The 25097-nt window shown below is 39.3% G+C and overlaps 1 protein-coding gene across 2 annotated transcripts in view; it reads left to right on the forward strand.

The window, feature by feature from the left end:
• Nucleotides 1–414: 414 nt before the first annotated feature.
• Nucleotides 415–25097, forward strand: part of PTPN2 (protein tyrosine phosphatase non-receptor type 2) — a 30059-nt gene continuing 5376 nt past the window's right edge. Inside the window, exons 1-8 of one of the 2 annotated variants that reach the window (XM_083856970.1) lie at nucleotides 415–601; nucleotides 3090–3180; nucleotides 10663–10763; nucleotides 11411–11509; nucleotides 12667–12804; nucleotides 19593–19802; nucleotides 21164–21322; nucleotides 23763–23953. In XM_083856970.1, the coding sequence (XP_083713096.1) occupies nucleotides 533–601; nucleotides 3090–3180; nucleotides 10663–10763; nucleotides 11411–11509; nucleotides 12667–12804; nucleotides 19593–19802; nucleotides 21164–21322; nucleotides 23763–23953 (1058 nt within the window). In that variant the 5' untranslated portion in view covers nucleotides 415–532. The remainder of the gene's footprint in view (nucleotides 602–3089; nucleotides 3181–10662; nucleotides 10764–11410; nucleotides 11510–12666; nucleotides 12805–19592; nucleotides 19803–21163; nucleotides 21323–23762; nucleotides 23954–25097) is intronic. The other variant, XM_083856971.1, reaches the window with a different exon arrangement.

Below are 25097 nucleotides of genomic sequence, written 5' to 3' on the forward strand. Positions count from 1 at the left end.
GGCTACGCCAGGGGAGGTTCAGGTTGGACATAAAGAAATTCTTCACAGAAAGGGCGATTAAATACGGGGCCGAACTGCCCAGGGAGGCGATGGAGTCGCCGCGCCTGGAGGCGTTTAAAGAAGGATGTGGGGCTTACTGCCACATGGTCCAGTTGACGTGGTGATGTTCGGCCACAGGGGAGATCTCGGGGAGATTTTTCCAGCCGAAATGAGGCCGTGATTTTTGTGACACCAAAAGCCCCCGGCCCGGCCGAGCCCCGCGACACCTGAGCGCGGCCCCGCCCCCGCCGGGCCGGTGACGTCACCGCAGGTGCTTCCCGCCTCCTCCTCGCGGGGAGGCGTGCTCTCCGCGGCCCTCGGTGGGCGGGGCCAGAGGCGCGCATGCGCCCGGCGCCGGCTGCGGGACACCCGGTCGCGAGCGTATGTGCGCGCCCGCCGCTGCTGCGAGGCGGGGGGCTGCGCGCGGGCGGTCGCGAGCTCGCCGCTCGGCCTCCTGCGGACAGGCTCGCGCGCCCCGGCGGCCGCCGCCATCATGTCCGCCGCCATCGAGCGGGAGTTCCAGGAGATCGACGCCACGAACGACTGGCAGGCGCGTTATCTGGTGAGCCGAGCGGCGTGGTCGGCTCCAGCCGGAGAGCAGCAGGGAGGGAGGGCGGGGCGAGAGAGACCCGCGGGCCGGCAGCGCCCGTGCCCAGTGTGCGGCTCCGCCGCCGTCTGAGCAGCGGGGAGAGCGGAAGTCGCTGGGCCGACACGACTCTCGCCCTCAGGTGCGAGCAGCGGAGCCGCGGGCAGGCGCTGCGCATGCGTAGGCGGGCGGGCCCGGAGGGGGCGGCGGCGCGCAGGCGCGGGGCGGGGCACGTGCGCGGGCTGCGGGTCCGCGCTGCCCCCGGGGCTCAGCCCGGCCGGGCCGCTCCGCGCCGGGGCCGCTCCGGGGGATCCCCGCCGCCTGCGGGCGCTCCGGGGGCTGTGCCCCATAGCACGGTCCGGCCAAGGCTTGGAGTCCCCCCTGGGCACCCGTGCTCCCTCCTAAGCGCCCGTTCCCGCTGCCTTGGCCGGCCGGCTCGGCATCTGCTGCGGGACCCTGCGCGAGTGCCCACTTAATAAAATACAGTATTTGCAATATTTTTTTTTAAAACGAGATTAAGAACTTCCAGAAACAGTCGGTCCCATAAAACAGACATTATATATCAGCTGGTATCACTGGAGCAGTTGTTTAAGCCCGCAATATTTCGTAGCACTCTTTCACAAATGAGGAAAGAGAACCAAACCCCAAAGTTTTCTTTATTGTCTTCAAATTATGCTTTTTCTCTGTTAAATTAGCGATTTATTTGATTTATATGTGATTCAAATACAGTATCTTTAGTGCAGCATTTCAGATGTTGCACCTTCAGATATATCTATTATCTATCTATATTCAGCTATATCTGTATTACAAATAAGCAGCATCTCGCACCGAGCCTGCCAGAATTCAGGAAGGGTTCTCACAGTGTATTCAGGCACACGCTGCGATTCTTTGCGTTATTCTGTGCAGTGTCAGGAGTTGGTCTTGATATTTCTGAGCCCCTTCCCGGTCAGGACATGCTGCGATTCTGTGCGATGGCTGGATATTATGTGGGAATACTGATTTTAAAATTAGTCATTAAACTTTTTAAGTTTAATTATTTTTAGCAAGCCTGCTCTCTCACGCCATCACTGTAGAAGTGTTTCTACCTATTTTAATGTTTCTTTACCAAAGTAGGGGTCTGTTTCTGTGCACTGATGGTGCAGGAGCTGTAGGAAACATGTTGCATCCTGTTACTGAGCAATACAAAATTTATCTTTCATGGGAATTTGGGTGTGGATGCCTACCAGTTCCATTTCTTCCATGTGCAAGTTCCCAAAGCTTGTGAGCCATGGCAACAAGAGAAGTTCCAGTGTGCTGTATCAAAATAAAAACCCGTATAGATCAAGAGATTTTTATACAGATGTGTGGAGTATTGGTGCTTGGCAGTTGCTGCTCCACGTTGTGATTTATGCTCTTTGCAGATTGGCAGTACATTTTAAAGAAAGGTCACGCAACCAATGCTAAGAGCTGCAGCTTTCTTTTGTATGTTATATTTCCGCTTGTTCCCTTTCTGGCTGTGCTCATTGTCTGGGAATAGACTAGACTATTTAGGAAGTTTGAAGATAAAGATAGTGGGAACATTGAGAAGGCCAAAGAATGCTCAGTTGTAATAAGAAGTTTAACTGCCCTTTGGGACATAATGATCAAATGTAGCAACATAACCTAAAAACAGAAGGAGAATTCAAAGTAAAAGATTGTTAATTCTGTACTGTGCAACATTCCTGCTGAGATGGCATCGGTACAGAGATACAAAGACAGAGTAGAATACATTGAAGGCCATTTTCAGTTTTCTGCATAAGGTAATTCTGTATATCTTAGTGAAGTTGTGCACTCAGGGAGGAAATCAATAAAGCAGAACATTGAGAACGTGTGAGCAGTAGGGTGCTCGAAATAGTGTGTGAGTCTGAATACCTCACAGATTATTAGAAGGTTTGTATTAATGCATGGGGAGAACAGGCTTTGATTCACATTGATATTTATGACTCTAGAATTCTTCATATTGGTTCACGTTTAACTACAGCTGTATGGAATGAGCCATCAAACCTCCAAAAATAATCCTATGGCTCTTAATAGTAGCCATAAAATCATTAACTGGTTTACTTACCTTTGTGGGGTTCTGTGCTGCCAGGCACTTTAAAGGAGCCAGCAGAACACTGCTATTGCATCTGAGTCCTTTATTGCTTTGGGAGATAATGTGCAGCTCTGAGGTAAACTGTAAATGTAATAAATATCTGGAATTAGGGTTTTTTTGCCCTTTGATCTTGATGCATCAGTCGCTTATCAAATGGTGCTCACGTTTGGTAGTTGTAGCCAAATGTAGGGAGATCTATTTGGCCACATGTCTTCTGAGTGAAAATGACACTGGGGCAGTAAAAATTGGTTTAAAAAATGTTAGTTATTAATAATGTTGCTTAATTAATGGTATGTGTAGAACACTAATCTTAATGTGGTTGCTGACTATAATTATTTGTTTTGTCTTTTTAAGGAAATACGACATAAATCCAGTGACTTCCCTCACAGAGTTGCAAAATATCCAGAAAACAGAAATCGAAACAGATACAGAGATGTTAGTCCATGTGAGTATCTTTTCTGCAATCATTGCAGGAAACTTACTAGACCTTCTCTTACCCTCTTGAGGTAATAATGAGGTGATAAATCATGGTCATTGCAAATTCTGCATTTTGTTTATTTCTGTAGGCAGGTATCCTGCCCTAAATGTGGGAATTTTGGTAACACATACACAAATGTGTATAACAGGAGGGAGAAAAGTCTGCATGCTGAACTCATTGTGCTGAATGATGAATGAGAGATGGTTGCAAATCATTGGTATTAGTGTATAGGTAAATTTTTCTGAGCTGCAAAATAATGTTTTAGAGATATTTTTCTTGTAGGGAAATTATTTGTTTAATAATGTAAATGTAAACATAAAAATTTGTTTAATAATGTAAAAAAATGAGAATAGAGATTAAGTTAATGCACCTTGATTAACAGAAATGTTTTCTTTTTGGACTGGATGATTCTGCACATTTTTAAGGTGGTGTGGACAAGTGCCACTCAGTTTCTACTGTTGCTTTAAAAAATGCTTGAGATTTTGTTGGTTTTGCCTGTACAGTAAATAAGATCTGGAGTGCTTTGTATTTCCACTAATAGCCATAAAGTGGTCTTTTTGACATAATGATCCTATGTCTCACATGAAAAAATCTCTTTTTTAGACCAGCTTCTCTGCTACAGAGATGTTGTGGGCTTCTTTTCATCAGCATTTTACTTCAGAAGTTGTAAGCCAGAATTATTACAAAGAGATACGTGAGCTAGTTAGGGCAAAAAAATGACACAGCTTTCATTTTTATGCAGTCTGTTAAAGTTGGGGCAGATAGCACATTTATGTGTTCCTTATGAAGTTTCCCAGAATACTGAAGGGTCCTACTGAAGGGTCACTTTGTTACTGGATCTAGAGCTTTTGGAGGGTTGCTGGGATATTGGGTTGTTTTGTTGGAGAGCCTGGTCTGAGTACCTATTGTAATATTTGGAGAAGTGCTGAGCTCCTTGTTTCCAGCTGAGAGTTGTGGTGGGAGCGTGTGCACAGCACTTCTCAGAACGGCCCGGGAAGGGTCCTGGGTTGAGTCACAGCATCGGACACAGCGCTGCTCCCTGGGCTGCTGCCAGGGCCTTCCAGGGGCACAGGGAATCTGTACCACATGGGTCCAGTCTGGAGCGGTGCTGAGCCCCTGTGCTGCACACGGATGAAACTGAATACAGGAATCCAGTGCACGGCCTCCTTCTTGTGTCTGCCTGGCATTCCATTGGAGGAGTGTCCAGCGCTGAGGAGGACTCCTCACATGAGGCACAGCTCACTGATTTCACTGTAGGGTCAGGAAATGGAGCCAGGCCTCTGCTGGACACATGTTGGTCTGTGTGGAGGCACTTGGGTGTGCCAGCTTTGCTGTCCTGTTGCAGCATCAGCAGCTTACTGGTGCTGAAAGAGACGTTTTATTCACTTTCTGTTTAATATCCGAGTTGCCATGGGGGTTGTAAGACGAGAAGGCAAGAAATTAGATTTCGGCCCAGAAGTCCCAGGTTCTAGTCCTGGGTCTAACATCTTACGCAGTTTCTGTGTCAGAAGCTGTATCTGTGCATTTATCTACTGTTTCTCCCATACGTGATTGTAATTCATGCAAAGAGAGGGAAAATTTACTTTCAAACTGTTTGTGCTTCTTTCTTTTTAAAAATAGTGTTTCTAAAATAAATAAAATTATATTGGATAATTTAAGTAGTGTCTAATAATGCCTCCAGTAATACCTTATGGATGTGACTTGTATTCATCTCCTGCAGTTATTTGGAGCTCAATATTTTCCTTAATCACGGCATGCCTTTTACAGTAGAGAAGAGCATTAAATGCCTTTGTCTTAGTCATGGCAAAGCCTGCTTCTGAAATGAATGTTTAGCCAGTAGAAAAAACCATAAATGATTGTATTAATTCCTGGACCCAGTGCAAAAGCAGAGAGGCAGATAAAATCTAGTATTGAAGTAGTGGTTGGGCTCAGAAAAGGCTGGAGCTGTTACACTCTGACATAAATGATTACATGATGAATGAACTGAGTAAGACAGTGAAGTTCATGAGGAATGTGTCTGTTTTTAGCATTTACGAAGAAAGATGGTTTGAATTGGTCCACCTAGATAAGTTGCAGAGCTGGGCACTAGGAATAAAGCTGTATCAGGAGAACAGAGCAAAACACTGTGTTGGAGCTAGTTAATTCTTCCTGAATTTTACTTCTGTATTTTCAAATATGACTCATAATTGCTTTAGTAAGAATGGTGAGAGTCAGGAGTAGAAAGAGACCTGGAAGGGAGCGTGTGATTAATAAGATTTCAGGGTAGCAGTGCCTAAATTTCAAAGCTGCTAGGATAAAGGCTACGTGGTTTGGTGAACACATCTAACTGTGGTGCATGTATGCAAGGACCTGGTGTTACAGAAATGTGAGACAACTCAGTCTCATACAATCTTGACATCTCAGTCCTTCACTTTGCAAATTTTGCTGCTTTTTAACAGTGTTTAGATAAAAAATGGGTGATACTAATATTCTCAAATAGTCAGAGGCCTTCAGAATCAGCTGTTGGACTTTTAAAATGTAGCTACTTAATCCTACTGTAAGACATAGAAAGAGTTTTATTTCTCCAAAAGTAATGAGAAAATATTTTGTTAACTGTGGTAGTCACCAAGCCAGTCTAAAATCCGAGGTGGTGGTGGTGTGTCTGCGAGAGGAAATGCAAAGATTTTTCAGTTGTACAGAAAATATGTCAATTACAAGTCCAAGAAGAAATTACTTTGAGTTGGTTTGCCCCATTTCAACTGTGATACCTGGAACAAGTACACTGAAACAAACTCGTGTCTGTCACATACATTTCTAGGTAAAAATTGATCTCTATTTGCTGGGAAAGGCTAATCATCTCTGCCCATTGCAGTTGAGTTTCACAGTGTTTCCAGTTTCATAAGTGTTTTCATTAGTGTCCATTTTTGTTGGCTAAAGATTTGTAGCATATATAGGTTTGATTTGGTAAAAGCCTTCAATAATTACTGCCTAGCTGAAAAAATATAGCTGTCTAATAGTTTGGTATTAATCTAGAATAGGCAGAGGAGTATTTTGACTTCATAGTACTGAAACAGGAAGTTAATCTGAAATAGGTTGGTTTGACAGCCAGTCATTTCCGGACAGATGAAACCATTTCTCAGAAAATGTTAACAGAGGAAAGTAACTCGTGAGGTTGTTATTCTTTATTAATAATTTTAATGAAACTCCCAAGATTTCTGTAATTAACTTTCCTTCTAAATCTTATCCTTAATTGTTACCAGGGGAGTCTAGTGTCTCAGATTGACTGTAAACACTTTTAGAGCTGAGTTCCCAGATTTACAGGCAAGAAGGAAATCCCCTCAGCAAGATTGACAGGATTTTTTTTTTTTTCTTTTGCTTTTGGAGAGTTTATGGGGGTTTATGCAGTTTTCTCTTCAGCCTTCCTTTGTAATAGGGAGTGTGGCTCAGGAACCTGGGTCATCTGAGCATTTTTGCTGATAGATCATGTTGCTTTTGGAAGATCTCACAAGGTAGTGATTTCTCATGTTTCCTTCCTGCGGCCTTGAGTAGATTTTGTGTCAGATCTTTCAACCATAGGCTTACAGTTGGCATAGAGTACAGGAGACGAACATGAAGAGTATTTTGCTTTACAGGGTACAGAGTTGGAGCTGATTTGAGTGGTTTTACACGTGGTGCTGATTCATTATCATTGCAGGAATGTTCCCTTTCTGTCCTGTGTTTCAGGTGTATTTGCTGAGAACAGGGAGGTGTTCAGCCCAAAATAAGCCTGCTGCAATTCTTGTCTGTTTTAGAAGCTGACATTGATGACTTTTATGACACTATCTAATGGTTCTCTAAAACATCTTACCACGTGAAACACTGTAAAATAAATTCAGCCTGCTGTTGAGTTTGGAGATACTTCTTCCTTTGAGGTTGGGGAAGAGGGGAATTTTATAGCACATGCTGATCTAAACTTTAATGTGCCTGAAGATTTATTTTTCCATAGTCCTGCTTACAAGTGTAAGGATGCTGTGCAGCAGTGACACGTGTATTTTGGTATGGATACATTTCAGTGGTGAGCTGGGCCATGACTGATAGGATGGCATTCATTGTGTACAACCAGTGACAGGGTGGTTAGGAAAAGTCATTTTGCCTTTCCTTTGCCTTAGGCTACCTCTGAATCTTGAGACCGTAGGTCTAGTGACAGAGTATTGCAATTTGAATAATTTAGCAGCTCAGAAAGACTAGATTTAGATTAGTGAAATGGAGGGGATTTGTTGGTAGGCGGGAAAGGTCAGGCAGGGTCACTGGGATGGCTTGTGGCTGCATGTTTTATTTATGACTTTCTTTAATCCACTAAGTAGCATTTCTCCTTCCTCTGTTGTTAATAGCTCTATATTTGGCGGACCAGAGACATCTCTTGGATAAAAAATAATTTTGAAGTTATACAGTTGAAACACAGTTGTTTTATAATGAAAACCTTTCATTAACCAACTACAAGAACTGCATGATAGAAAACTCCAAACATTTTCTATCTTGGTTTTAACTGGATCTGTCATTTTCTGTCAAGCGGGGCATGAGCAGATTGATGGGCATTGTGAAGTCTTGGCATTGTATGGGAAGTACTGCCAGTGGGACAGGGTTTCACTGGAAATGGGTAATCAGAGTTTGCTTATCTCTGACAGGGTCGTTCTGAGAGTGTTTTTTCTCAGGAGCCAGAATGAGAATAATTTTTAAGGTTTCCACTTCCTTTTCAGGCTGCATAGTTTGTTGAAATAGGGGAATTAGCTCTTCAGAAAATGAATACTGTATTTTAGCTGCTGTGGGCATGGCAACACATAAGATAAATCTTATCTTAAAGATAGGTTTATCATTCATATAAATCTAAGTGCTTTGTAACTGGAAATTATATACATGCGGGAAATACATTACAGCTAACTCACTGTCAAAAGTTGGCTTGCTTCAGTTAATTCAGAAGAGCAAGCCAGGGTTTGAATGAGGTTTCTAGGTCATTGTGTCCTTTAAGAGCCTCATCCCTTGAAAGAAGGGAAATCAATATGTTCTAGTGGGTTTTTTTTGTCCTGTGGACTGTCTGCCAGAGCACTTGCAGGATCTCCTCTGTTTTGGTTGGGGAGGGAGAGGGAGGTTATCTGTGCACAGAATTAGTTGTTAAAGAGACTTTAAAAAAAAAAAAACAACAACCTGCAGAACTTTGTCATGTTTACAGAGCAGAATTTATAAGGAGGGAAAAATGAATGTGAGAAGGCAAGGATTAAATTAGGAAAGCTCCTTGGAGGCTGCAGTTGTGTGTCCCTGGCAGCGGCTCAGCAGCTGCCGCTGGGTGATTAAACTGTTAACAGCGCTCGCTTGCGTCACCTTTCCGAGAACACTGGTACCGGTATGTGTGATTTACTATAACAAGATCTTAAGTTTTTCCTGTTGGCAAATGACATGTAATATTTACAGAGCTCTTGGTTTCTTTCCAGTAGAAACATTTCAGATAAAGTGATACATGAAAGGAAAAAGTAATGCTTTCCTATCCCTGAAAAATAATACAAAGAGATCTATTTTACTTTAAAATGCACATGTGTCTTAATTTTGCTGTGTCTTGGCTTTGATAATTTTAGTTTTTCTTCACACAGGGATATCATAAATCATTTCAGACTCCTGAAAGTTAAGATGGTGTTGCCTTACAACTGGAATGCTGATGAAAACAGACTAACCCAGTATATTTCTCATGCATTTATATAAAAAATAAATTTTCAGCATTTTTCTCTTCTCTGCATGTTCGTATGTGACTGCCTATAAAAGCTAGGAGCTAAGGGAGGTAGGGCAACAACCCCAAATTTGAGTACTTCAGCAGCAGCAAAACAGTTCTACTGTACTGTTGAATCCAGCAAGATCTTCTTTGGCAGTTGCCAATAGCAGATAGATGAGGGAGAGTGTAAAGGCAGATCAAGACCTAGTAAATGTACTTTTCCCAGGTTTCCAAACTCATGGAGAGTATTAATCTTAAATCCTACAAGCAGTCTGTAGAACAAGAGTCTAATTCAGTAACTGTTTTTTGATTGCCATCAGCTTTTTGCCTATCCAGGTTTATATTTATGGGTTTCTGAGATAAGCCTTGTGCTGCACAGGCTGGCTGTGAGTTCAGCTATTGTAGTTGGGCTGAATTTGATACTGATGTCAAGGCTCATGGCTTTGTGTGTTTCCCAAAGTGTTTGTCTAAAGGAAGTGACCCTTTTGGTGCAAGGATGGGTGGACTGGCATTTTAACAGCAGTCTGGGCCCTGATTGAGTTTTGTGGGTTAGACAAGGTGAATGTAGTTTCAAAAAGTGGTATTGCGTTGTAATTCACTCTGCTGTCAATTTCCTTATGGAATCTCTTCCATCTCTTCCTGAAATATGTTGAAGTTGCTCAGATTAATTTTAGTGTGCTATTTTTTATTTACACTTCTTAGTCAGCTAGGTGTTGAGCTTCAGGAGGTTTACAGTCAGTTGAATCTCATTTTCTGGCATGTAGTTGTGTACAAATTTTAAACTGAAAGTGCTGTTTCTTTGATACAGTGACTGATGAATTACTTACTGTGAACGAGTCTGATTACCTAAATATCTCCTAGAGGTTCATAAATCAGATACTAAAAGGTTCTAGGAACAACCACAATGACTTTTTATTATACAGTGTTTTAGTTTGACAATATAATAATCTTTCTCATATTAATGGCAGAATTTTAGACAGAGTCCTTTGCTTGCCTCTGCCATAAATGGGGGAATTATCAGTCTTGCTTGTGTAGTTGAGATGAAGCCATGTAGTGAGATTAGGCTTCATTTAATTGAATGATTTGTTGAATAGTTTTGGTTTTGCATGTGCCTTTTTAGTATTTTTATAGCATAATGTTTGACAGTAGCTTACAGGGAAAATGAAATTGATCAAAGCCGGGCTCACATTACTGCAAGTAGATTTTATTGGGTTTTTTTTAGTGTGTAAGCTTAACTTTATGATTCTATGTCAACCTTTGAAACTTTAGTTCAACAAAAACCTTGGAATTTTGAACTTAGGAAATAATGCAGTGGAGTGATCTGGTGTGATAGGACAGTGTTGTCTGGTGAGAGTTGTGCTGTTTTATTAAGAAAATGCAGCTGTTAAGGGATGACTGTCAGGACCTTTAGGCGTGTGTGGGAGGGTTATTGTGTTTGGTTGGGTTTTTTTGTTTGTTTGTTTTGTTTTGTTTTGTTTTGTTTTAAATAGGTATTCCAGTTTTCTGAGCAGTTTCTATTAATAGCTGCTTGAAATTACTCTGGTGGAATGGTGAGGGGAGGCTGGGACAGTTATCAATTATGTGAGAAATTAGTTTCACTTATATTTGTAATTTGCTGTTTTGGTCATACAGCAGAATTCAGTTCTAGTTGCTTGTCAGACCTAAACTTGCCTGTTAGAGAGTATTCATCGAGATGGATGCATCATTAATTCTTAATTTTCTTTGAATTTTAGATGATCACAGTCGTGTAAAACTCCAGAACACTGAGAATGACTATATCAACGCCAGCCTAGTGGTCATAGAAGAAGCCCAGAGATATTATATTTTAACGCAGGTACGTAATACAATTACTGGTTATTATGGGGATTGAGACTCTAGGGAGGGGGATTTGTACAGTTGTAATTTTTATTTGGATTGTTTCTTGTCTCCGTGAATTACAGGTGTCTCTTATTAACTGCCAGTGTCATGTAGTTGCAAACAGATGATTTTATGTTTTAAGAAAAGCTGAAGGGGATATTGAAGTATGAGTAATTTACTACATTGACAAAATTGAGGTCAAAATCTCAAAATCTCAAATATTTTGTGCTCTTCTCTTCAGTTCTTTTGTAAATAGGTTACAACAATACTTTAACCTACATCTTGTACCTTCTGAGCATGCCTGCAGTAGCTTTTCTTCTAACAGCACAGTAGTATTGATGCTTAAACCACCAAAGTATCCCTTCCCTGAGTTCTTACTGTTTTGTTGTTTGGTTTTGTTTGGTATTTTTTTGCCTTAAAAATAATACCAACCCTTGTAAGTCCTGGAATGATCTGTGCAGTGTGACTACTTTCTTGCCCTGCCATTTCTATCATTCTATTAATAATTTGTTTACACTTAAGAGGAAGACTTTTTCCTGTTTGCCACAGTGAACTATTAACTGTGCTCAAACACTGCTTTGCCTATATATTCTCATGCCTGTTTTTGTATTTTTTACTACACAGGGTCCACTACCTAATACATGTTGTCATTTTTGGCTAATGGTGTGGCAACAGCAAACCAAAGCAGTCGTCATGCTGAACAGGATTGTTGAAAAAGAATCGGTAAGTGATGTTAGGCCCAAGGTTATAAAATAAGCCACACTATTTTAATACAGCTGAGCAATGTTTGATTGTTACATTAGAAGAACTAACAAATATTCTCACTGGTGTGCAGTATAATGTGTATTTAATATAACAGTGAAGTGAGGGGGCTAAGACATACAGTTCAGTTTGGTGAAAATAGTATCTAACAAACGTACATCCAGAAAGGTGAAAGTAACATTCTGAGAAAGCATGTGCAGATAGAACTGGTGAGGAGTAGAGGCAGTGTAAAGTGTTCCTAGGATAAAATGGAAGGTGGGAAAACAACTGTGTTTAGATTATTTCTTCTAAATGTAACAGAGTACTGTATTTGTTTATATAGAGATGTTAGCAGTAACAATGAAGGCAGACTACTGCCCCAGAACTGTTGAATTGATCTAGTTATTTTTGATTCTTTAAGACCAGTGGCGTACGTGCAGAATACACAAATCTTCTGTTGTGATGTAGTTTTTCTGCTACTGTGCCTAAAAGCATTGCAGATTTTTGTTATAAATGCATGTCATTTGAGGTTTATGTTTTTTATTCAGTGCAGATTAGTGAAAAAGCTTGACCAGTCTGTTAAAAAGTAATCTGTTTACTTGTGCAAAAAATTTTCCTACAGAAAGTTTGAATGCAGAGCAAGAGGAATACAGAACAAAGAATAATTTTGCATTGGTTTGTTAGTCCATTTTTAGTTTCACTAGAACCTTCCAGTATTCAGCAAGCTGTGTAGAACTGGGTTAGATAGATGACTTCTGTAAATGTGCAGGTGTGCAAGTCAGAAACAAAGTGGGGAAATGCTGAAATAGCTGAGCAGAGATCTCAGTTCCCTGTAGAGAACTAGAGGGGGGAAAGGGAAGGCTTAAGATACATCTCAAAACATGTTAGCCATGTGATGAAAGCAAGTATAAACACATAAAGCTGAAATGCATAATAGCCATGGAAACAGTTGTAGTAACTTAGCTGTAAACATTATAGACTGGAAGAATTCCTCAAAGTGGGAACAGGTACTTGAGTCTACTGTATTGAACAATATGGACTCAGAATGTGCACATGCCAAAAGCCCAAGGTATGAGGATATTTAACAAGGTTTGTCTTTTTTTTCCCCCTTCTTCTTTCTCTTTAAAAAAAACCCTTAGGTGAAGTGTGCACAGTACTGGCCAACAAAAGAAGAGGAAGTTATGACATACAGTGAAACAGGTTTCCGTGTGAGACTAGTGTCTGAAGACGTCAAATCCTATTACACAGTGCACCTACTGCAGTTAGAAAATATCAACGTAAGCTTTTCTCAGTCTGTACAGCTCCTGTTCATGGGCTTAAGGGTATCATGAGAACCACTTAGCATGATGCCACTTCAGGTTTGAGTGAGCTTTTACACTGGAAATTTTAGTGCACTTTGCTTCTGAGAATGTTGAAGATGTTTGTATGGAAATAAGCAAGTGATTTAGACCTCAATCTATACATTAGGAAAGATAACATCTTTGGCATTTGTATACTTGTATTTTCCATTTGGCAGTACCTTAACATGCTGAATTCTAAATAATGGTAGTGGTGGTTCTAAGAGGAGATGTAAGAATTAACTTAAAGGGAGGAACACAAGAGTGGAAAATTCTGATTTTCTTTGAATGTCAGAAACCTGACTAAGTAATCACTGATTTTTTTTTTTTTTTAGTGGAACTTGAGTTTTCCATGTAATTTAGTCCAGCTAGTCTTAAATTTGTGGGTGGAGGGGTGTTTACCACCTGTAGATAGGTAACTTTATCTCCTCTTGCTTACCTCCCCTTTTGCTCCACAGGACCAACCATCCTTTTCTCTTAAAAAATTAAGCACTTTGACAATTTAACCAAGTTAAGCTCAAAAAAATTGTTCCTGGCCTGAGCTTGGGTTGGAATTTGCTGCTTCTGTTTCAGAGTGGAAGACAGGATTGAAGAGCTTGTCTGTTTGTTCCAGCTATGTCTTGTAAGATATTCTCTCTCCCTATAAATCTTGCCTTATATTAATTGAAAGTGCTAGTATGGCAAGTTTTCAAGGTTGTCTTTGTCTGAGAATTTGGGAAAGGAAAGCTTGAAGATGTTCTGCATGTTGTTTTATACAACTATTGATATATTTGTTCCCAGATGTTTGAATTTCTAATAACTATTGATGGTATTCTGAGATAATATTGGTTAATTCATAACCTCCCTCATGAGATCAACACAATAAAACTTGACATGTTGTTCCTTGGTCTTCTCTATGTTAGAAGAGCTTTATGAAATACTGTCTTGCTGACCTGAAGAATTTCATTTTAGTAGTTTGTTCATTGACAGCAAAGGCAAAAGAAAGACGAGTAATGATGGCTAGCTAGTGCTTGAAAAGAAAACTCTTCCTTTTGGAAAGTTGAGGCAAGTTTTCCTAACTACTGAAAAGGCTTCTCCATGGAATTGTTTGTCTGATAAGACAAACAGTAAGTTCGGCTCTTACTTTTAAACTTCCTATTTTCAAAGGATGCAATTTTCTTTACATGTATATGATTGAACATAACATTAACCCTAAAATGCAGAAATGCCTAAAGGAACAGCACAATGTATACTGTAGTGGACTTTTGAGTTGGAGCTATTGAGCACTTAAATTGGACCAGCAGTGCCGGCCTGTCAGCACTGTACAGTTTCTTGTGTGTCATTGTCCTAGTTTAAGATGGCAAACCCAGAACAGTCAGATAAATCAGTTTCGCAAATACTCACCAGTCATTCTGTATTGAATTTTTATTTTGTTGTTCTAGCACTCTGGTAAGGCTCCATGTATATTAACTCCAAAGCATAATTTTTGTAGAAGAAGCAAAACATACTTGCAAAAAAAGCTGCATAGTTTGTAGTCTAACACTGTCGATGTTACATGCAGCCTTTTGTAAGAATTTGGTAATTATACCATAAAACTTGTGGGAACTGAGTATTCACAGTAACTTGAAATGTGAGCTTAACTGTGTTTATGTAAGTTATTCTGGAGGGGCCTTTGGTGGAGGCAGAGTGTAAGACTTTTAGCCACTCAATGCCTGGAATATAGGATGACTCATGAACAAAATATACTCTGAATGCCAAGAATACTTAAATTTTAGCATTTCCTTGAAAACATAGAGAACCAAGGTTGTCTTTATAATGCAATCATTCTGAGCTCAAGTAAGTTTGTCTTACTGCAGCAAATCTCTTTAAGACATAAACAAAATACTGGTATGTGAAGAGTAAAGTGTTTGCTTATGTTGTTACCAATGAAAACACTTCTGAGTATTTGGTTGGTTTTGTTGTTGCTTTTGTTAAAGAGTACTTAGAAATACAGGTGGGATTGGTGGCTGTTCTCTTTTAGGATTATATCAAGACATTTGCTGGTTTGATTTTTTTAAAAAATATCTGTTATAGGAAAAAAATTTTGTTCTTGGGGCTAGCGCAGTCCAGTAAAGCTTTGGAAAGAAAATGGTGTTTATTGATATCTTTCCAAAAGTTTTGAAAAGATTCCTAATATTCTTTGTTTTGCTGGTGATTATTTTAGAATATATTTTTGTTGTTGTTGTTTTTGTTTTTGTTTTTGTTTTTGCCAGACCTAGTCTGCATTTTAGAATACAGGCATTTGAAGCTGCTTTTACACCATGGTTCATTTTGTGTTCTCCATGGGTTTGGTGGTGCCCATTCTCAGCTCTTCTGAAAGTTGAGTGCTGCTTTCTACTGTACTAGCTCGGGTTCAGAACTGTTCCTTAATAGAGACTTACTGTGAAAGCTTCCACCAACCAGTGTTTCTTGGAAAATAAGGGTAGAAGGAAGATAGTGTGCTCATGTTAAAATTTTGTAATCATTTATATGTGAAGCTGTTGAATGGCTGTGATTTGAAGCAAAATCTCCCAGCTTATTGGAGAAGTGATAGCGAGGTGTGTGAGAGCCTATTAAATCTATAAAATAACCTTTTTGTGACAATGTTGCAGGAGAATTGTTAGATCTTGACATCTAACTTGGGAAAGACTCCACCTTGTGTTGAATATGTATTTTTATATTATTCTTTATTGTAAAGCTTTTTTTTTTTTTTTTTCCTTAATATCACAACTTTATGTATTGGTCTTTAGAGAAAGAGAACTTTGTTTTCAGTAATTTCTGGTGTGGCAACCCACATATCCTGAGAAAAATACAGTATGACACATAAAGAATGGCTATAAGCAAAACAAGTACTGAGGAATTCAGACAAGCTATGCAAGGTCAAATGACCATCAGATCTTCAGGGAAACCAGGGGTTGCTTGGATGAGGAAATGGAGCAGTGGAATTTGAATTTGCAGAAGGAACCTTTCTGAACATACCTCACACTGGGTTTCTGGAAGTAACAATACAGCAGTAGAAGGAGGGGTTTGCAAAGAAAATGCTTGTTGAAGGAGAAAGGAGCTAGGAGAAATGAACTAAATCTGATGGGACACTGGTGGTGTGATACTTCAGAGTAAGGACCATTAATAAATCCCAAGTGGAATCTTGAGTCCTCTACAAATAGCAAATATTTGGAAAAACCCAGTAGTAAAATGGATTCTCAACTTAGTACCAAGCTTCTGCATGGCTGTGACTGAGATTAAGGTAATGCAAGACTGCTGAGTGGCCCTCACTAGCTGATCCTGTGGATGAACCACGTTTGTTATTATTTGGTCCCCTTATCCTCAGGGCCATTTTAATTTAAATTTTGGGAAACATTTTGACCATCATGAATGAGCAAATAGAGGAGGCTCTGGTAGAAGGTGTTTTATGATTTTGATTCTCAGTTTCTAGAACATTGCCATTATAGCATGCCTTTTCATTTTTATATGTCAAAGTTAAGTTAATGAACTTACGGCATGTTCACTAAACACAGGACCACTGTGGGATTGTAGATGTGTTATGTCTTCATCTGTTTGACCATTTCAGTAGCACTTTGATTATGACTTTTATAAGGAGTTTGCAAAACTTGACAGACCAGCATTTTTTTGTCTTCCCCTGTTTTACTTGACCCTGAAGGCACCAACTTAATGTTTGAGCATTTTGATAGTGTTTTATTCATGTTCAAACTCCTGGGTGACTGAACAACCTGAAGTTACTCTTAAGATTTTTGCTTCTTTTTGTTTTGAGTGATTGGATAGTTGCTGTAAAAAGGTTATGGCAAGGCATGTTTTGCTGCAAGTTAATCTAATAGGATATTCCTTTTCTGCTCAAGTTCTCATATGGATCTCTATAATTTGGAGCTTGTGCTTTGATGATCTTTTGATTATACTGTTGGTGTTTCCAGCAGTTTGTTCAGAGCTGTGCGGTGTGGTGGCAGCTTTATAAATTCAGGTTTAACTATCTTGGTTATTTATGGAAAGCTTATCATAGAACTTCCACAGTTTGAATAATTAAAAAAAAAAAAAAAAAGGTGGTTTGAGTGTTGTCCCAAGATTATTCAAGGATTTCTTTTTTTGGTAGCTAGTCTTAGGGAATACATCTTGGAAAATTGTGTTGTGGTTACCATAGAGCAAGCTGGTTTTCAGTTACCATGCAGAAATATGTCCCTTGTGTATAACATATAAAATTTTATATTGCTGCCTGAGTCTTGAAGTCCAGGGGGTTTTATTTTAAAAGATTAGCTAGTTTCCTGGTAACACTTCAAATTAAATTAGTTGTTATTTAAATTTGAATTTTCGTCCATCAACAGTTGTGAAGCAAAAAGCCAGGCCTCTTCTCGTAACAGTCCCACGTCACTTCGTGTAAGTGCTGCATGGCTCAGTGACTGGGAGTTGTTTAAGAAAGGGTGGTACAGATCCTCACAAAGGCAGTGTTTCAGCTCTATGGCCTGACTGCCAAGCACCACTTGAAAGAAGCATTCTGTTTAAGGGAGCAACGTGGGAGGTTTGAAATACTCAAATGGGATTTGGCTGTAGGATTAGAGACTGCAAATTCAAAGATGACCAGCTGCTTCCAGTGCCTCGCAATGGGACTCTTGTAGAGAGATGAAGAGACTAGGTATTCTCATAATGAGCTGAAGAGATGGGAAATCATGGGATGGATAAAGCCTTCATACAAGAAAGAAAAATGTAATTCTGTGGGTTAGAGCAGAGTGACATGTACAACAGCACAGTTCCACCTCTCTTTTAGAAATACCTGTTTCAGTGTATAAGTAGGATGACTCTTAGCCATACTTGGTTCTTTTGCTTTAGGAAGAAGATGCCAGTATTGGTATGGATGGGATTGGGTTACACAAAACAACTTCCTAACCAAAAAACTTCCTAACAAAAGCCTGCACAAACAAACCCCACAAATCACCTTTTTTGAGGTGACAAAAATCAAATGACAAAAAAAGGCATTTTTGCCTTCTTGAGATGTAAAGGATACTTTCATCTGGAATGTTTTTTCAAAATCTTGTAGTAGTGTCGATTACCACCTACAAAGACCGTGTAGATTCACAAGAAGCAACTTCAGCCTTTACTTAGCATGTGCATTTAGCTCACCTCTCCAGTTTTCTTTATTTTGTTTCTGAAGTGATAAATTATTTTTCTTAGAACTAGAGGAAATTGCTTAAGTGTTACTTCCTGATTTCTGATGAAAAATGTGTCTCCTTCATGGTTTTTAAACAAACAGGTCATTCAGTTCATTTGTAAATTAACTTGCTTCTTGAAAAACTAGGTACAGAAAAGCAATAGGAGAGCGAATGCAAACTCTTTAATGCTTTGCTCCAGACAAAGGGAAGTCCCAGTATATTTATACAGTTTAGGGCCTGATACTCCTTTTTTCCCCTGTGAAACTGTAACACCAACTCAATATCGTAGATCACATTTTGTTGTCCTTGTTGGGCACCTAGCAAAAGACAAAATATTTCTGGAGGATAACTGTGCATCTGAGAGTGACTGGAGTCGTGCTAATATCCACTCTTTTCTGTGAAAGTATTGGCAGTCTTGCAGTATTGGGCATTGAAGGCAAAGAAAGTACAAGTTGGGAGACTATTTTTGTTACTGCAGAAACCATGAAATGGATTCTTTTAGTTTCACAAAGGAATTTCGTAAGTCGTCTCTCATGAGAAGTAGAAACAGACTGAGCAGATGAAGAACAGTAGAATTTATTTGAATTTCATGGCTGTATTTTACTGTTGCTGAAGAAGAAAAATAGCTTTTCTGGCATACATTGCTTTTAAATCCTTTTGTGTTCAAACTTTGCCAAGGTTGATGTAGGTTTCACTCTATGTGAAAAATTAAATAACTGAAATAATAAATTGTAACTGAAGTAATTAAAAATTAAATAACTGAATTAATAAATTATAAAAAAACCCCTGAACATTTCTAAAATTCCTGAGCTAAAATCAGGGATCATTTTGTCTCAGAATCACCATCGCAAGGAGCATCATTTAACAGCAGGTCTGAAGTGAATTCCATAAAAATATGATCCAAATTTCATACACATACCCTCTTGCTGTCATTTCAGTACTTGCAGTTAGTTGGTTGTGTTAGGAGAGAACTCTTAACAGAACGGTTCTAAAGCAGCTGGATGATTTTGGAATCCTCCTTTTTTTACTTAAAAAAGATAGAAGATGTCCAGCAAAAGTCTTGCTAGACATCCTGCTGTATTGGTTTTATAGCCTTTTCCAGGAAGGAATGCTTCCTGCTCCACTCAGTAATGTGGTTAGTATAAAGGAGATGTAATACCTCTTGGCATTAGAACTTGCTCTAAGCAAGAATGTGGAGTGTGTACAATGCTGACATGGATTTTTTCAGTCATGTTAATTCTAGCTGTCTAGTAACTGCTGTCAGCCATTGGACTGCATTATTGGTAGACAAAGAAAAATATTAGGGAGTAAGTAGTGAAGCAAACCAAACATAGTATTGGAAGTTTGAGAAGGAGAAAACTGCGTGTAGTAATAATTGCAAAGGAGAAAGACTCAGATAAAACTGCTTCAGTGTGCACTGTTGGTTGTCATCCAGCTTGAAGCAAGTTACTGGGTTGTTTGTCTTAATGGGAGGTTTAAAATAGAAAATTGCTGTTGATTGAGGTTGGGGAAATGTGCGCGAACTGAGCCAAAGAGGAATGCTTTCTAGTTCCATTGTTTATTTGTTTTCACTTCTAGAGTGGTGAGTCCAGGATGATCTCTCATTTTCATTATACTACATGGCCAGACTTTGGAGTTCCTGAATCCCCAGCTTCATTCCTGAATTTCCTGTTTAAAGTCAGAGAATCTGGTTCACTGAGTCCGGAACACGGACCCGCAGTAGTTCACTGCAGCGCGGGAATAGGACGTTCCGGCACATTTTCATTAGTAGATACTTGTCTTGTTCTGGTAAGTGTTTGCATTTTCTCTGTCACCCCTTCCCTTCTCCTGACACCCTGCCAACCTTCCCAGTATGGCCTTTTTGGTCAGAAGGCTTTAAAAAACATTGAAGTTAATGACATTCCAGTGGAAACTTAAATTAAGACATTATGCTCTTTTTTTCTTCACATATTTTGATGGCAAAAACACAGCTCTTGAAATGCATTTACAAATCCCTCTTGAAGTACCCCAGGACTATAATATATTCTCAAAGCTTCCTGGAAAGTAAATTGTAAACATTCTTTTCATTTTATGTACGATGTGCTTAGAAAAACTTGAAGATTGGTTGGTTTTTTTCACATGAAAAAATCTTGTGAATGGGTATTGAGATGATTGAATTTGTCTTTTTCTTCAGAGCCCTTTTCTTAAGCATGCAGAAAAAATTTTATTGTTATCTGCTCTAGGATGAGATCTCAGGCTTGCCCCTGATTCTCCTGCAGGGTGTAATGGAGGGTGGTGCAGAATTTCCTCTGCTGTGCAGCCCTCTGGGCAGTGGGGCTTGGTAGCCAGTTCCAGTGCCACATGGATGTATAGATTTTTTGCTTACTTACTGAACTGCATAATCTGTAATTGCTCATGACATGAGTGAACCTTGAATGTTAAATAATATTTTAAATAAATTAAAATTTTTGTTGGACTTGAAAGTCCAGGCACAGAGTTTTCTCTTTGTGCTTGGTAATAGTGAAAAGGACAGCACAGGTTTAACTGAAATAGGATTTCAATTCAATTACAAGAGAGATATTTTCTGATTTGGTTAGGTCCTCTCAACTTATTTTTGTTGGGTTTTTTAACTTCAGTTTTTCTTTGATTTTATGCATTTTGAAAAACATAGGGGTATATTTTAAAGCAAATGTACTTTGAAAGCACCCTGTGAATGTAATGTGGGGACAAGCATGTGCATTGCTTGGGTTTTGGGTTCTGCTTTAAAAAAGGAAACTTCTGCCATACTCAGTCTGAATTGCTGTTCTATTCAGAAGCAGTAGGAAATAATACTTTACAGCTCTGATTATTATAGTCCTATTTCAAAGTCCAAATACAAACCTGAATAAAATTTAGCATATCTAAATGTCTTCATTTTAAGACTTAATATTAGAGTACTCATTTGTTTGTTTAATACATGATTCTTGATTTGTTCATAGTAAGTTTTCATTAGATGATTTGCATTTTTCCTTCAAAAACAAATTAGAAATCATGTGAGATGTTAATCTTCCATATAACTAATAGAGGCATAATATGGAGAAATTAGTTTTTAGATTGAATTTTATGACTAATTTTTACTTGTAATTCTTTTTTATATACCATTGACACTTTCAATGTAACTTGCTTTGCAGATGGAGAAAAAAGACCCATTTTCTGTAGATATTAAGAAGGTATTACTGGATATGAGAAAATATCGAATGGGACTTATTCAGACTCCTGATCAACTAAGATTTTCATATATGGCTGTAATAGAAGGAGCAAAATTTATAATGGGGGATTCAACTATACAGGTAACTGTTTAGCTCCATGTATTTGAGCAGCAGATTGCAACAGTAGTAAAAAATAAGTTCCAGATTATTTTAAAACATGTAATTTTGTGGGATTTAAATAATTAGCCTTTTTCACTAGATAGCTAGGAAGTATCGAAGAGTATCTGTTCAGTGCCTTCTATCAAACCAAACTTTTAACCCTGTGTAAATGTCCCCTCTTAGATAAAATATAATTTGTCTGTTCAAATGTAAATAAAAAGAAAAAAGGTTCAATTGCTGTTTTCAATACTAAAAAGGGAAAATAATGCCCAGCATCACTTTGAAGATAGCAAGGATCTTTTTTAGAATTTCTTGATCTTTGCTTGGGTTCTTAGAAAATTCCTAGCAGATAAGTTTCCTGATGCTGCAGGTACTATTTATTTGTAAAGTTGCCGTGTTTCTTCATAGCCCTTAAAATTTGTGTTACAGTTAGTACAATCTGGCCAAATATAATGATTTTGGATGCAAAGAGATTATGAAATCTCACTGTTTTATCAGTGTGGCTTGGAGACATACTAGCTTACAGCTTTGTTAAGGTGGGAGGGAGAACTGGGAGGAGAGGCTTTGAAACACACTTAATTTTGCTTTCATATGCTAGGGCTTTTATATTTTGTTAATTTCTTAAAATCACAAATAGAGCAGAAAAGCTAAAAAACATTTCCTTTCTTTGGGGCGTTGGTAGTGGTCTGATTCTTCCCTTTAACAAATGTGTCTTGATTTGTTGTGTAAATAATGAAATAATTTTACACAACTGCTGATCAACACCTAGGTAGTGGTGACACCTGCCATATGTCCTAATGCTATAGCAATTTAGTCTCTTCATTTTGTGGGAGTTGTTTCTGGTGGTCTAAGGTATTGTGTCCAGTAATATTTTTCTGCTTTGCTTTTTTTTGAAAGCCATGCTCCAAACTGAGCAGCTCTGGTTCCCACACTTACCCATCTAAATCACAGGATTTCTCACTTCTGGATACAAGGGAGCATTGTTGACTCAGAACACATCTTGTCACATTCAAGTGTGTTATTTATTCATAGTAAGAGAATGCCTAGGAAGGCACACTTCTCATTTGTTCTTTTTCTTGTTATGATTGTTCAGCTGATCTTCCTTAAATCAATGTTTCCTGCAGTGCAGGCATTTGTCCTGGTGCTTCTCTCTTTAGACCTCAGCATTATGTGCAGAAAATCAATTGGCAGTGCTCAAAAAGTACATTTCTCCTTTCAAGGTCAGCTAGGTCATTTTTATTCCATAAGGAATGGTTGTACTCTTCAGAGTGTGAGAGGTATTCACTTCTCTCTGCTAGTGATGGAGAGGGCCTGAAGTTACTGAACGCCTCTCTTCTTTAACATTAGCCAAACATTCATCTCCGATGTCTCCTTGGATTTTGGAAGTTAGTAAACTGCAAAAACAACTTTGACTTGCAGTGGAAGAGTCAGTGCATTGTTAAAACTCATTTTGCCAGCAGTCCATTTTTAAGTAGCTGTTTTTTTATATCAATCTCTGAGTTTGATATTTAGTTTAGACCAGCAGTCTTGAAATCATTCCATGGACAGGACTCTAATACTTGTTTTGAGAAGATTCAATTTTCAGTTCATCTACTTAAAAAGCCTTTAAAAGTAACTGATTTTTTTTTTCCTACAAGGTATTCTATGTCTTTATAGGCACTGGCTGATTTGTGTGAGAAAAGAAGTTATTGTTTTTTAGGGCTGATTCTTTTCCTTCCTGTGCATTTTCTAGGGTTCTTTTCTGCATGAAATTTTGTTGTAGCAAGTCCTTCAGACTGTTTATCATTAGGACAGTTACCCATTAGGACAGAGATTTAGCAAAACAGATTTACTTCCAATTTCTTTTTTTCTTCCATCTCACTTCAGATTACTTTTCCAAACAAGGTGAATAACTGTTTTGTGATGCAGTAGATCTCTGGGCTAATGGGCCATTAGGTTAAAAAGTAGGCCATGACTCTGGCATAGATAACTCTTTGTTACGTTTTCCCAGTTCTCTCTTTTTGGGTGGTTCTTGTATACAAGGTCCTGTTGTATTTTGAAGTCATAAAAAGTAAGAGCACAGCACAGGCCTGTAGCAAGTAGAGGGAGATGGGAAGTTCTTGACAGTGCACTGTCAAGTGCAGGATTTTATGAGACAGGATGCTTCCTAATTGTGGAGCTGCTGTGGACAGTACAAACTCTGAAGGTAGAGGCCTCATGCCTTTGTAGTGGCACCATCCTGGTAAAATAGAAAAAAGGATCATTGATGGTCGTTGGAGAAGACGCATCTTGACCTAGCTTTATTTCTTTATCTAGCAATTTTTTTTTCTTGATCTGGCAGTTCCTTTAATCTACTTCTGCAACTGTTCTTTTGGAAGACATCTTGGCAAGGGGACCCTTTAATATTAGGGGAGTGTTTGAAATATGTTCTCCTTGTTTTCAGAAACGGTGGAAGGAGCTCTCTAAGGAGGACCAAGCGCCAAGTTCCGAGCAGTCTCCTCCACACCCAGCCAAAATAACCACAGAGAAGTACAATGGGAACAGCATAGGCCTGGAGAACAAAGATCAGATGGAGAAAATGAACACTGACCTGTCCACTAAAGTTCAAGATATCACAGATGGGAACATTGAAAAGTAGGCATGATACAGAAACTCCTAAAAGGCAGATACACTCTCTCCAAAGGCTGAATTATTATCTGCTTTTCTTACTGTAAAAAACATTCAAGTTCTTTCTGCAGTAGCAAGGAGAACAGGTGGTATTTGACTTCTTATTTAATGATTTTAAAAATACCACCTCAGTGATTCCTTGTGATATGCTTTCACTGTTCAGAAGAGAAGAAAAGCAAATGTCTCTAACTGAAGCAGCTAGACATCACACTTTGAAAGCATTTTCTTAACAGATTGTCAGTGAACTCCACTGTGAAGTGTGAATGAGGTCATAAAATTGAGATAATCCAGCATAATTTCATACTGATTTTTAAATACAATGCTAACTTATGTTTCAAAAACTATGTGGTTCCTCAGAAACACAAAGGTTTTGTCACATACCACTTTCTGTGTAGTGGTTGAAGTTGTATCATTGGAGCCATGTGTGACCCTCTGTTCATGTTAAATCTACCTGCTGTGAGTAGGTTCCTGTTGTTTAGCCACGTCAGGTGAATTTGCTTTTCTCTTAGGAGTGCTGATGCCTCAGCTGGGAGGCACCGTGTCCCCTGGGCCTTCCCACATGTGGGTTGCCAAATGTTGATCCATAGCCAGAGATCCAGAAACTGGGCCAGGGCTATGCCGGGCTGAGCCGTGTGGTGCACAGAAGGAGGCAGGGTCTGTCCCAAAGGGCTGCAGCCCGAGACAAGACACAGCAGTTCAATGTAGATCAGCTGGAATTCCAGAATAACAGCTGGATCACCAAATGCCCATATGAGTTTCTTTCTGTGTCTTCCCAAGTGTTTTGAGAGAGAATGACAGCAATTCTGTAGATGTTAAAAGGAGCCCCTCACAAGAAGGAGTGAGGATATGGTTGTGTGTTAAAGTCAATCAAAGTTGGGTTTTGTGTCAGAGTTCTGCTGTCTTAGGGATTGTGAGGGCACTTTTGGAGACAGGAATTACAAGGTCATCCTGCTAGTGTAACACAGAGAACTAGAACTCGGGTGTTACTGTGTCCTTTACCAAGTTGTGGTTTGCATCCCGAGATGAGTGCTATTAAACCTGCGTGCAGCTGTGAGGAGGGGTTGGAGTCAGTGTGTATTGACGCTGGTGTGAACTCTGCACTGGAGGCACC

This window comes from Zosterops lateralis (assembly GCF_965231275.1).
Source record: "Zosterops lateralis genome assembly, chromosome: 1".
Lineage (NCBI taxonomy): Eukaryota > Metazoa > Chordata > Aves > Passeriformes > Zosteropidae > Zosterops > Zosterops lateralis.